We start from the raw sequence: 13,637 nt of genomic DNA on the forward strand, positions 1-13,637 counted from the left end.
GTATCAGTAATCGTACTTTATTACGTTTAGTTGCGGTAGCTCACTGGGGTCGTTGACCTAAAGTTCACGGCTTTCGCGTCAGTGTCTCCAAGCAGATGTTTGGATAAATTTTTCAAGCAATCCATCAACCTTGATAGTTAGCCCGGTAACCATTCTCTACAGGCCGGGATTGGCCTGTTACGAGAGCCCTTTGGAGGTAGGAGAACACACTCTTCGCCCTATTGAAAATGATTATAGATAAGGAACCCAATAAGAGAAGTTTAGACGCTTTAAAATTTAAAGTAGGTTTCACAATCCGGCTACAAAAATTGATATGACATTAGGTGAAAGATACAATCTACAAAATATGTGAGAGTCTACTCATATTTTTTGGCTCGTTTTCCTGTAGAATAGTTTCATATGGCGCTATCATATGCGGAGGTCATGTGAACTGCAGCCAATTCACAATACTTGGCGGTATTAGTATCAATGCGCCAATCGACCCCGGCCGAACAAACATTATAATTCAAGTTATACCATCACAAACGTGCCGCATTCAATTGCCATATAGCACATTTTTAACTTCGCCGTCGTGCATAAAAGAATCTCTGCAGCTTTCTACAAGTATTGTGCAGCACTACTTTTTTCTAAGCCCGAACTATTTGACGTTCGCCCATGGATACTGCGTTGTGCGACCAACAGGCAAACAGTCGACGAAAATACAGTTGCGTTGACAACCAGTCGAGCTGCTTAGATCTCTTCCTCTCTCCAGTAACCAGCAAATTGGACAGTCGTCAAACTGGTTAGTCTGTCACCATTTTAAACACATTTGCCTTTCATAGCCGAGCGATCATACATTTGTTTGACACTGTACATATTTTGTGGGATGCGTTTGAAGCATGGAGCTAAAATTTAAGTGCAGACTATCGTGAGTTGTTTGCATACGTGTAACTAAAATTCATCAGAATCATAATGAAAACTAGCCTCTAACAGTCTTCGAAATTTACTAGAAACAGTAGAAATCTGGTAAATAGATAACATATACCGGTGGAGTTGCTTAAGGAATTTCTTCAAAAGGAAGGAGGCAAATGTACTCCGTTATCAACTCCCCTAATATTGTTATCTTTCTATTCAAGGAGCTTTGAAACCTCGGTCTACTTGACCAATATATTCTCTTTTCAGCCGCTCGCGATGCCTGGTAGAGGTTATATTTAAGTCAAATTGAATGTTTTGTCCACTTGTCCCCATATTTTCCTCACCACTGATCAATAGTTATATTTGGAGATTTTGTCCATTCTCGATAATGTTTTGACCGTAAGACACCTACTTAGAGAAGAGGGTTATGCAGATTTTTGTCCTTTTGATCCGATATTTTTTGTTCAATCAAAATAACTTTTCTCCAATCCAAATAATACACAGGTTATATGAGGTTTCCCAGAGATAAAAGAAATAGAAGTACGCAGCGTTATATCGTGTTTTTTTCTTAATGCAAAGATGACGTGCTTCGGTAACGTTTTGTTATATCTAAAGATATATATATCTAAAGACGTGTAATATCCAGAATTTTAAAATAGATAAAAAACGTAACAAAGAGAGCTCTAGGCATAAAGGTCCCCTGTCAGCACAAATCTAAACAAAAATTATATACTTGAGGTTGTCGAGTTCTACCCCACGGGGTAAAGTAACAATGTTATGCTTGCTAATAGACCGTACAAATTAGTGATGTTACAGTCTGCATAAGTATTGCAAGGATTGATTTTGACCAAGTGATTAAAAACGTCTCTATTTGGGTTTCTAATCATAACAGCAATGCATTTTTTTTTCGGTGTTTCTTTGCTAAGCTTTGCACTCTTCCATAATGTTGTCTTAACTCTCAAAATGCAAATCTGTGTAAGAAGCAGTATTCTTTGCTATGTTCTATAATCAAGTGTAAACCAGCCAAACCAGTTTTACTACACACTCAGTACCTGTATAAAAAACTTGGCCACTTTGATTCTATCACTCTCGACTCTGAAGACGCAAGAAACGGTGCTGTTCTTGTGATTTTGTTCGTGCTGTTATCATTTCGGTAAGTGCAGTTGATGATGCAGAGTTGACTTTGTTGTTTTTGCAGTAAGTTATTTATTGTAGGTACACTGGTAATTATAACGGTTGGTAGACCATCGTTCAATTATGTATAGTCCAAGTGTTGAGTTTTTAACAGATATAATTTGCAGCAAATCCTAACTCCATATAAGTTGAGTTTGGTGATATCTTTAAATGGTATTACCCTCCCCAAACATGAACATGAACACAAGGAAAACCATATTTTGCTGTAACATAAACTCTACCTCCATATAGTTTGGAGGTAGAAAACATTGCAGTTTGATAGATTATGGATTGGCGTATACACATATAGGCCTAGGCTGTCCCGCTTTCTTAGAGATTCCATGAATGTTCTTGTCAGTTGGGCTCTCGTGGCAAAAGTCAAAATACAGCTGTACAGTCAGTGACAATAGTTAGCATTTTGAGTTGCAACATGTCTTCTCTTCAAACACAGTTGCCTGGTCCGTGATGGCATCTCGGAAAAATGGCAGTGCATATCGTTGTCTGCACATTCAAGTTTATTGTCCTGTTGCTTGAACCATTTTTTGTTTCTTTGTTTTCGTGTTATCTTTTGTCTGACGTTTTGGAGAATATAGCAGTATTTCAAGAAAAGCTAACTAAAATTGAAACACCTTATGCACTTTCAAATGTAATTCATGTACATAGCGTCGTTTTTGTTTGATCTCTGGGAGTATGCTGGCTGCTAAAATTTCCTTAGCATAGAAAAGTCCTCTGGCATATTATCAGCTTTTAGGGGTATTTTCATCGCTTTTTATGCCTGGTATAGACGCTAAAGTTTAAACTATTGTTGGTAGCAAATATAATTAGCAGTTTCTACAATTTGGCTCCAATCAAAGCCTGGCTAATTAACTCCTTAAACGTCTTGTAGTATAGTACTAATCATTCAACCCACTTGTATGCGCCATGCTTTTGGTTTATTTGTGGTGATTTTTTCTTACCATTGAATTGTCTTCTTTTCACACAGGTGACAGCCAATTGATCATAGATCATAGAAAACAGCAAAAAAATCAGGCAACAGTCAGATCAGAACAAGAGGGTTCGTTGTTTTATATGGCTTCTAACAGCAAGGCAATACAGATGAAGTCCACAACAGGTGATTCTAACAGTCCACAAACGGAAAATAAAACGAAGAAGATGCGGCACAGATGTGAGACGTGCAAGAAGTGGTTCAGCAAACTTGCAGAGCTGACCAGGCACATACGGACTCACACGGGCGAGAAACCTTATGGATGTGAGGATTGCGGCAAAAAATTCCGAAGGCTCAGCCACCTGAAGGTACATATGCGGACTCACACTGGTGAGAAACCGTACAGATGTGAGGATTGTGGCAAGGGATTTAGTTTTCAGTCGAGTTTTAAGGCACACGCACGGACTCACACCGGTGAGAAACCTTACAGATGTGAACTGTGTAACGGGCAGTACAATCGATTGGGTGATCTAAAGGCTCACATGAGGACTCATACTGGTGAGAAACCGTTCCAGTGCAAGGAGTGTGGCAGGCAGTTCAATCAACGACATAGCCTAAAGGAACACCTACAGACTCACACCGGCGAGAAACCTTACAGATGTGAGGAGTGTGGCAAACAGTTCAGTGTGTTAGGTCAGCTGAAGACTCACATGCGGACGCACACTGGTGAGAAACCGTACAGATGTGAGGAGTGCGGCAAACAGTTTTGTCGGCTGGGTACTCTTAAAGAGCACATGAAGACACACACTGGTGAGAAACCCCATACATGTGAGCAGTGTGGCAAGCGGTTTAGTCAGCTTAACAGCATGAAGCAACACATAAGGACTCACACCGGTGAAAAACCTTACAGGTGTGAGATCTGTGGCAACCACTTTAGTCAGCTTGGCAATCTGGCAAGTCACATGCGAATTCACACTGGTGAGAAACCGTACAAATGTGATCGATGCGGCAAGGGTTTTAACCAGTCATCCAATATGAAGAGACATGTCTGTGTGTAGACTAACAGTGAACCGCCAATTCTGTCGATGTGACCAGAAGTGTAAATTTTCGATTACTACCGTTTTGAGTCTTTATATATAAAGACTGGGGACGGTTAACCCATCCGAGACGTTTCCATCCGATCCCCCTTTCAGCGTTTGAAGTGAGCCTAAAGTGAGCAGAAAATGTTAACGTGTGTTTCAGTTCTCTTTTAAATACAGAACAGTAGAAAATTGCTCATTTTTTTGTGATAGACAAGGTACTATTTAGTAGCACATATACGCCGAAAAATGTGTCGTGATTTAAATAGTCTTGCTGTAGACACTAGCGGTAGAAATGATCTTTTTAGAGTTGCTGTAAAGATATACGTTTTGTACTTTCGTTGCCCTATGTTCTGATTGGTTGACTAGTATCAGTTAGTAAGACGTCGTTTATAATGTCTCTGTATATATCACTTTGTTTAAACAGTAAGGTGGTACTTTCTATTGCTAACTAATCTAAGTATCAATGCTAACTTAGAATAAGCCATATTAAATAATACATGTAGTCTGGTAATTAGCATTAACTGTAGGTAATAGAGCTGGATGGTAAAGTAGAGACCTGTTTTGATTGTGAATTTATCAATATTGTAAGTTGAAATTCTGATCAGTTCGGTTGTATCAGTCTATCGACACATATTTAATTAGATCTTGAAGTTTTTGCATGTCGCATGAGTTCAGTACATGTATCCTGATGATTTACAGTAGCTGTAGATAATACAGGTAGATTTTACAGTATAGAGATGCCCCGGTATTATGAAAGTATTGATTCTGTCTGTTTCTGTTCAGTGGGTTGCATTAGTCGAGTAACACATATGAATTAGTTCTTAAAGTTATTGCATTCTGCACTTTTACTAAGTTTTTACAAGCCTGGATTTAGTACAAACAAGTGAAACTAAAGCAGCTGTGCGCATTGTGCTATTAGTTTTAGATCAACATTGCATTTTGCTAAACTTCATGCTCTTTTTTTGCATTTATTAGCCTTAACTTGTCCACGAGTAGTATTTTGTTGTATCAGAAGAACCCTTAAAGATTTGTGGTGAATTAAAATTTACTAATTAAAAAAAATGTTGTTTTTTTAATCTACTTCATTATAAATTATACTTTCTTTGCAACTGTGCCTACTAAAATTGGAGGAAAACATGTTTTATGTTAAAAAAAAAGGTAGACTGACGCATTCTATGGTAGACTGAAGCATTCCAACTAGTCGTCTATCAATGAGGTTTAAATTCTCCTTGTCTGTATATCTTTGTGCTAGAACTTCAGTGCCAGAATTATTATACCCATGGCAGCTGCATCAAATGGGATGGAATAAAAAGACATTTACACCCCGGATTTCTGTAGGAAAGACAAGATAAATGGCATTCTAATCGAACTAACTGACTTTTTGGTATTAACATGTAGGAACAAAAGCCTACACATCCATGGTAAGAACTAAGTTAGAATATGAAGCTACTGTTTGGGATCCCGGCTATGCCACTGCAGGGCAAAAACTGGGAGTCTATGATCTAGTTAAGACATGAAGTTATTGAAAAATATTGTGCCTGGAATGCCAGCAGGACAAGGGTTAAGATGCTTGACTTAATTACAATGATGCAAATTGTGATCTAATTTACATAATTGCTGACGAAGCTTTATAAATCTGCTGCATTCCATGATAGGAGAAATCGAATTCGTGACATATTTACTCAAGTAAAAGAAAAACATCGGCAGATATTGATTATGTATTACTAAATTATGGCCAGGTTTAGATTGTGTTTACATGTTTTGTTAAAAAGGGTTAATTTCTTTATTATTACATCTAGATTTCACAAACAAACACACACACACATATATATTCACACATATACACAAACATACATAAGATATCAACCAACCATGCATACTCTGACAACGAAAACAATTATGAGCAAAGACATATTCAGCTGCAATCATCTGAGTATATTCTTGAATAAGCAAAGTAAATACAAAACCTAACCCTTAAAAAATATCTCCAGTCTCAATGATGAACGGCAGATCGAACTGTGTGAGCAAGTATAACATTGGTACAGACTCATTTACCAGCGTTTGGTATTTGGTATATTCCTTCGGGTATGGAAACATCATTACCATATGAGTAATGCATTGCTTTACAGATCTTCTGATTTATGATGCTTTTACATCAGTTATATCTTCATACGTCTGCCACTGTTCGTGCTCATATCAGATCACCTGAAGGTAAACATTACTGCTAAAGTGTTTCCACTCGATATTTTTTTTTTTACATTTCCGTGTCCGCCACGGCACTTTATTCTCTCCACATGTATGTTACAAATTATATGTCAGCATATAAGCATAATAAATTAATGAAGTACATGAGTCTTGCGAACATAAAACNTATTTTTTTGNGTGTGTGCTTATCTTATTTCTCTTTCAGAGACAGAGTAGAGAGTCTTATTCTTGTCATTCTGAATAGTAATCATGAGTGAATGTCCTAAACAAATGTAGCACATTGTGTTTTCTAAATAACTCAGGATGATCCTTGTATGCTATCCAAGATACATAAATTGTATATTTTGCTAAGGTGACATAAAAATTATCTCCAAATAGTACAGAAGCTATCGTATTTGTGTCTATAGTAATATCATTTTCTGAAAGCAAGTGCTTAACTCCCCCCCAGTAGTCTTTGATCCTTTTACATTCAAAAAACATATGAACATAGTTTTCATCTTGGTTACAAATGTCGCATTTGGGACTGTATATGGTTCCTAGGGTATTAACTATTTTCCATTTGTTCAATAAAAACTTGCAAGGAAGTATTTTATGCAGTAATTTAAAGTTGAATTCTTTTAATCTATTTTCTTTTAATCTTCTGGTTTGTGTTTCCCATATTTTCTTCCAGTTAAGATTCGGGAAAAGACTGTCCCAGTAAGATTGGGAGGAAGGTATAGTGATAATTGTAGACAGACAAAGAGAGTATAAAAATTTGGTGTCAAGCTTTTCAATAGGTATTTTGCATAAATTGATCCATATCATATGGCTTTCCTTGCGAATCTTTATCTTGAAATTTTCGTTTGACCATATTCTATCATCGTATATTTTCACAGGATCCCCCTTCCCCCCTCCAAGTTTCTGCCAGGCTAGAACCACTTCTCTATAAAAGGGTGGGAGTTTAGTCAGGGGTAGAGTATTTTTTTTAACATCAAAATTACATCTAAAAATATCGTAATGTCTTCCAAGTTTGGTAATAAAATGTAAAGGTATTGCTTGCCATCTTCGTATGTTACTGTGATCTGTTTGTATAAGTCTCTTTACCCAGGCCGCTTGTAGGCTTTTACATTTGGAGAATATATCAACCATTTTGATTCCCCCTTCTGAGTAGCTGGAATATAGTGTTGTACGTTTTATTTTGTCAGGTTTATTATCCCAAAGGAACGAGAAGGCTAGTTTTTGAATTTTTTTAAGTACCCATTCTGGGGTTGGAATCATAGACATATTGTAGACAACTTGAGATAAAGCTAAAGTTTTTATAACATAACATTTTCCATACAGAGTTTATCTACGTTTCTGCCACCTTTGGAACATATTTTCAATCTTACATATCCTTTTGTTCCAATTCAAAGATTCGCATACCTCTTCTGAAAGACTAAAGTGCAATCCTAGGGATCTAATGGGCGTTTCCGGCCATGTAATGCCGAAAGGTTTATCTTTACGTTTCTGAAAGGATCCTACCCATAATGCTTCACATTTCCCTAAGTTTAATCTAGGTCCTGCAACTAAACTAAAGGAATCCACAATATCAAGAGCCGTGCGTATAGAAAGGTCGTCAGATAATGTTAGTGTCGTATCGTCGGCGACCCGGCTAATCTTAATTTCAAAATCAAGGTCATGAACTTTAACATTAATACCTTTAACCGAGTCATTATGTCGAATTTTCAGGGCTAGTATTTCTACGACTAAATTAAATAGAAGGGCAGAGAGTGGGCAACCCTGTCGGATACCACGCTGGAGCTGGAAAAAGGCTGTCTTCCAGCCAAAATTAGCTATACAACATTCTATGTCTGTATATATCATTTTAACTAAAGAGATAAAGTTCGGTCCAAAGCCAAATTTCTCAAGGGTTTTAAACATAAAGTTCCAATTGATTGTATCAAAAGCCTTTTGGAAATCAAGGCAGATGATAGCTCCTGGAATGTTATAATGGTTGCAAAAGAAGATAACATCATGTAAAACACGGACATTCTGACCGATAAATCTAGATTTCAAATAAGCTGTTTGATCGTGTGAGATGAGAGTTGGGAGAGTTGCTTGGAGTCTTTTAGCCAAGGCAGCTGCCAGCAACTTATAATCAGTATTAAGGAGACTGATAGGTCTCCAATTGGCGAGATCTTTTCTGTCTCCCTTTTTAAAAATAGTTTAAGGACTGCTCTTTTTTGTGACGGGGACATACATCCCTTTTTTCATAGATTCTTTTAGAGCATCGAAAACAAAATCTCCAATGCTGTTCCAGAATCTAAGATAGAATTCTGCAGGAAGTCCATCAATTCCTGGGGATCTATTAGTTTTCATTGCTTTTTAAAGCCTCAAAAGTATTCCCCCTTTTCCAGGGGTTTCTCTAAAATCAGTCTTTGATGTTCAGAAAGGCTAGATTCTAGTTCAACAGTATCTAGAAACATGTCAATATCACTGTCAGAGACTGAGTTGTCTCTTGTATACAAACGTTCATAAAAGGATTTTTCTAGCTGTAAGATTTTCCCCTGATCGGTGACATCAGTGTCACCATCAGTTAGTTTAGTGATATTATTATTTGCGGCTTGCCATTTTTCAAGGTTGAGAAAGTAAGAAAGAGATTTTTCCCCTTTTTCAACCAATTCTGTTCGTGCTCTAATTTGAGCACCTTTGGCTTTTAATTGGTAGATTTTCTCAATCTCTGTTTTTACGGTAATATATTCCTTTAAAGTTGTTTCATCTAAGTTTTCATCTATTTTATAATCTAGTTCTAGTAGTCTTTTTTCTAAGTAAGTAAGATCTTGTTTCATTAAGGCGGCCTTCCGTTTACAGAAGCCAATGGAGAATTCCTTGATTCGTTTCTTGATAAGTTCCCATAGGAGCTGTTTAGAAATATTAGAGTTTTTGTGTTCCAGAGTAACCTCTAAAATAGAATTTTCAACACCGTCCATGTAATCTTGATCGAAAAGGTATAATGTATTTAGTCGCCAGAGTCCTGGCCCACGCTTTTGTTCGTTTAGTTGCAGTTTTATAAAGATGGCCTTATGATCAGATTTCATGGAAGGCTTTATGGTACACTGTAAAACGTGTTCGACAAGAGATTTTTGAATAAGCCAGAAGTCAATTCTGGAGGCCACTGGTCCTGGATTCTTCCTTCTCCAAGTAAATTGTTTCCTCTTGGGATGGAATTTCCGCCAGATGTCAACCAGGAGTAAGTTTTGCTTTAAAAGTATTCAAGGAATTCCCACCTGTGGGTGTTTTCAATGTGTGTTTTGATTGCCTATCTAACTCACGATCATTTAAATCATTGAAATCTCCACCTGCTAACAGGTTAGTGATCTGGTTATCATTTACCCAATCACAGAGATCGCTAAAGAATTTCCCTCTCTCAGTGTTTCCACTCGATATCATATCATTCATCAAAATCAAGTAGCCTTTAATATTGATACAAAGGCAACATGGCGTTTAAAATCTGCCGACAGCACGGAAGTACATTAAATGATTTTTACGTTACAGGCCGTGTAACTCTTGTAGACTTAAATCTATGTTTTACACATAGATGTTACATAAGAACTTCATCCAAGTTCCATAAACATGCCTTTAACCTGATGTTAACTACCGTTTCATAACAACGAAGATGATAGTAAAGAATGTTGTTCTTCTGTAACGCGACATTTAACTGTACAGGGCTGGGGTCTAATTTTAACTTAACGTTACCTAACAGATGGATATATGAGTAAATACATTAAAAGATTAATGATAAAATCTTTGCGTGGGTCACAATGATGAACATCAGGTGGTGCACACATTGATAGACAGATGGTGAACAAACATTCTGTCTCTAAATACAGACATGCAATTGGTCTTTTGTGATTGAAGCTTAAATCTTGAATTTACGCTTAAATTCTTTTCTACCGTGCTTTAATGGTCCGTTTTTCTTTTTGTTTCAGTGTTGTATTTCGTACCGAAGGTGTTGACTTACGGAGTTTTTTGTTTATATTTTGACTTTAACAGGCCAAACCGGTCTTACGTGTTCTCATTATTTTTAATTAGAACAAAAGAAAAAAGGAAATTACGCTGTTATTTGTGTGATGTCATCAATGTTGCATAACCAAGTGGTTTTAACTGCAACTTTTTAACACTTTTTAACAATCCTGTCTCTCAATTTTGCAGGTTCAATTAAGCTGCTCTTTAATTTCAATTTCGGTCAATCCTGTGTCTTTAGGACTTAGTTAATACTGAAATTATCCAACGTGCAGTATCCAACGACTTGACTGTGCAGACCCGAACTTTTACAGAGTGAACAACTAAAAAGCAAAACTGCGTTTCTTGAATAACCAAGGAACATACAAAACTTTTTCATCTCCAGTCTCAATGACAAACAGCACACATCTCCCGACCTCAAAGATATACAGTTGATGGTCTTTCTTAATTGTGAAAGAGTTGTAGACTTTAGTCTTTTAATGATATTAATTATGAGGCAAAGACTGTCGACTACAGTCATGCCGAATGTATTGGAAAAACATGTTCGTCTTCAGTAGTGTAAGACATACAACTGTACAGGTCTGGGGTCTAATAGTTAATTACCTTTGCTATGAATATATGAGTAAATGTGTAAAACTAATGCATACCATCTAGATATATCACGACGATGCATCGTCTCTCGCTCCTGCAATTACAGAATAAGCTGCAGCCGACCCCAAAATATGCCACTTCTTTCAGAACTACCATAAGAGAAAATGAAATGAAACAAAAAGGAGCATAGTTTGTCCAGAAAACGAGAACTCAAAATGGTAAGTAACCCATGGGATATAAATGATGCTTGTCAGTAAGAAATTTCTTTCCACTATTGTGATGTACCCAGAATAGTTTTGATAAAAGGCAATTATGCTGGCAAAAGAATGTTATCTTAACACACCCGAACATGTAACAATTTATATACGTTTCAAAATCAGTCGGCGTTGTTTAAAGCCATTTAATGAGGATGTCCATATTGTTAATGCTGGTAGCACATCTTCAGTATCTTTTTTGGTAGATATCACAAAAACAGCCTTATCTGACTGTGTGGCAACATACATATTTAAAAGTGGGTGGTTTATGGCCTATTTTTGTATACTAGTGGACTGAATGCCTCAATGGTTTAACCGGTACTATTCAACTAGAAGTTTAATAAAAGTGCAAATAAACTGTAGGTAGATTTTTAGATTTCTATTTTGTTTCCGTTACTTCACATCTGTTCAAAAACTACATAATCATATTCTCTTTATTCCCACACTAACCCTTAACAAGGCTCAAACGTAAAACAGCCCTTTAAATGAAAACCTGAAGAAGATGGTTTCTATAGTTCCTGCATTAAACTGGCTCCATTACTACTCACGGTATACATGTATGTTCAAACTCAGCACATCTAAAAAGAATTGGGTGGATCATTACTATATAACCTAAAAAAATACCGATTATATTAGATATGAAACACGGGGTTTATGGTGTGCTATAGATCAAGCAAAACGGATAGGTCCTTAATCTTTAATTTTAGACGGCATTTCCTAACCCCCCTCTTAATTTCTATCGGAAAAGGAAACGTTGTACGCTCTAAAGAAGGACTATAGTTAGCCCAATTACGGTGATCTTTTTCTGATGCGTCCTTTGCAGAGGTCAATGCCACCATCCCGTGGACCTAAAACAGATGGAACAGCACTCTTGTAAAAACGTAGAGTTATCATTGAAAATGACTTTTGAGCCAAGTCTAATCCTAACGGAAGCTGTTGTTTGTATGGATTAAAACTAGATATGAGTTGTCATCGGAGGTTAATCATTGTGCATTCCTGGATAATCTGGAGCTTACTTACTTAGTTACCTACTTATTTTGATTTATCCGGCCACTTCTACCTTGTATCTGGACCAATACATAAAAAAACTAATGCCACTCACCTTACGAATAGTAACAGTAGTGAAGTCGGTGGTTTCGGCCTCCGCCATCATCGTACGGATACGCCCCCTGGACGCGGTTCTCGTTATCGTCATCTTCATCATCCCAACGGAAGATCTCCTCTCGGACAGTCATCCCAGAGACCTGTAAACAACACATCATACTATGCTTTATTATCTCCATGAAAAATTGCGGTATTATTTTTGGCATGTCTGTGTGTGTGTGTGTGTCAGTCTGTGTGTGAGTTTGTGTTTCCGCACATTTGTAGTTAGCATAACTTCATAACATCTTTATTGATTGTGATGGTATTTGGTATGCTGGTAAGTCTTAGGAAGACAAAGGTTAAGGTCAAATATGGGCCTCCAGGTGGATGACTTTGGTACTGCAGCAGAACTTCCGGTTTTTGTATCTTTCGTCCTGAACATGCTATGGTCTTGACTTTTTAGTGACAGGTAGCTTTTCCTGTCATGAATAAGTGGTGTGGATTTAGTACCCCTAGCAGCTTGTTCTGGAACTGCAGGGGACTTTCTGGCGACATCTTCAAAAGCAAATAAGTCCAGATAGGAACAACATATTTTCATGATTTTGGTGTGTAGGTAGCTAAGAGAGATGTACATAATTAACCCTAAACAGTACACCTGGGGTCCGCGCGGACCTCAGCACTATATATTCTGTAATATCTTTTTTGTTTCTAAAGATTTTTTTCTGAAATTTTAGGTAATTGTCACCCACAAAGTTGTCTCTCAATACAGTGCAGAAAACTCCGTTTGTACCATTTATAAAAAAATTATATCTGATTTTCTTTTGGGGTCCGCGCGGACCCCAGCCGGCTTTCGATCATAATGGATACACTGGCGTTCTTATACATTACCTTATTTCCGTTTTTATATGTTTTTATGCACTCATCGTATGTCTACCAAGTTTTCAGAGAATGGTGTAGTAATAGAATTAAATTTTAATAACTTTGGTGTAATTATGATGTCATATGACGTCAGAGCTAATAATATATTTCCGAAAATAGTTTCATCAGGTTGGTAAAACTTAAGAGATATGGGAATTCTTTATACACAACCAAAAGAAGTCTCACCTCGCTGACGTTTCGGTGTCTGTCAGACACCTTCTTCAGAGCTTCTTCAGAGCTGGGATACTGAGAACAGCGAAACCCCCGAAATCTAACATTACAAAACAAGAAAGGGATGCCTTGAAAGAACTGAGAAAAGAAAAGACCTGCTAATCCTTCCGGCAGACAAGGGGAAGGCGACGGTAGTGATGGACAGAACAGACTATGAGAAGAAGGTGAGTGATATGCTAGCGGACGAAAAAACTTACGAGAAATTGTCTATGGACCCGACACAAAGATACAAGAGGAAACTAGTGGCCATTTTGAAACGACTTAAGGGAAACAACAAGATTACGGATGAACAGTATAAAA

At 37.3% G+C, this 13,637-nt stretch overlaps 2 protein-coding genes across 3 annotated transcripts in view; one reads left to right on the forward strand and one right to left on the reverse strand.

The window, feature by feature from the left end:
• The first annotated feature begins 702 nt into the window (after positions 1-702).
• Positions 703-5,136, forward strand: LOC109479167 (zinc finger protein 239-like). Of its 2 annotated transcripts, none has more exons than XM_019781053.1 (2): positions 703-781; positions 3,050-5,136. In XM_019781053.1, the coding sequence occupies exon 2, from the start codon at positions 3,136-3,138 to the stop codon at positions 4,048-4,050; it is 915 nt and encodes a 304-aa protein (XP_019636612.1). In that variant the 5' UTR covers positions 703-781; positions 3,050-3,135; the 3' UTR covers positions 4,051-5,136. The 2 variants fall into 2 exon arrangements, with proteins under 2 accessions (XP_019636612.1, XP_019636613.1); XM_019781054.1 differs by lacking the exon at positions 703-781 and adding an exon at positions 1,952-2,047.
• Positions 5,137-11,899: 6,763 nt separating this feature from the next.
• The window catches only part of LOC109479189, a 33,190-nt gene continuing 31,452 nt past the window's right edge, over positions 11,900-13,637 (reverse strand). The window contains 2 exon segments of the mRNA XM_019781080.1: positions 11,900-11,953; positions 12,208-12,349. Of these exon segments, the coding sequence (XP_019636639.1) occupies positions 12,209-12,349 (141 nt within the window). The 3' untranslated portion in view covers positions 11,900-11,953; position 12,208.

This window comes from Branchiostoma belcheri, unplaced genomic scaffold (genome assembly GCF_001625305.1).
Source record: "Branchiostoma belcheri isolate BF01 breed outbred unplaced genomic scaffold, Haploidv18h27 scaffold47, whole genome shotgun sequence".
Taxonomy (NCBI): Eukaryota; Metazoa; Chordata; class Leptocardii; order Amphioxiformes; family Branchiostomatidae; genus Branchiostoma; species Branchiostoma belcheri.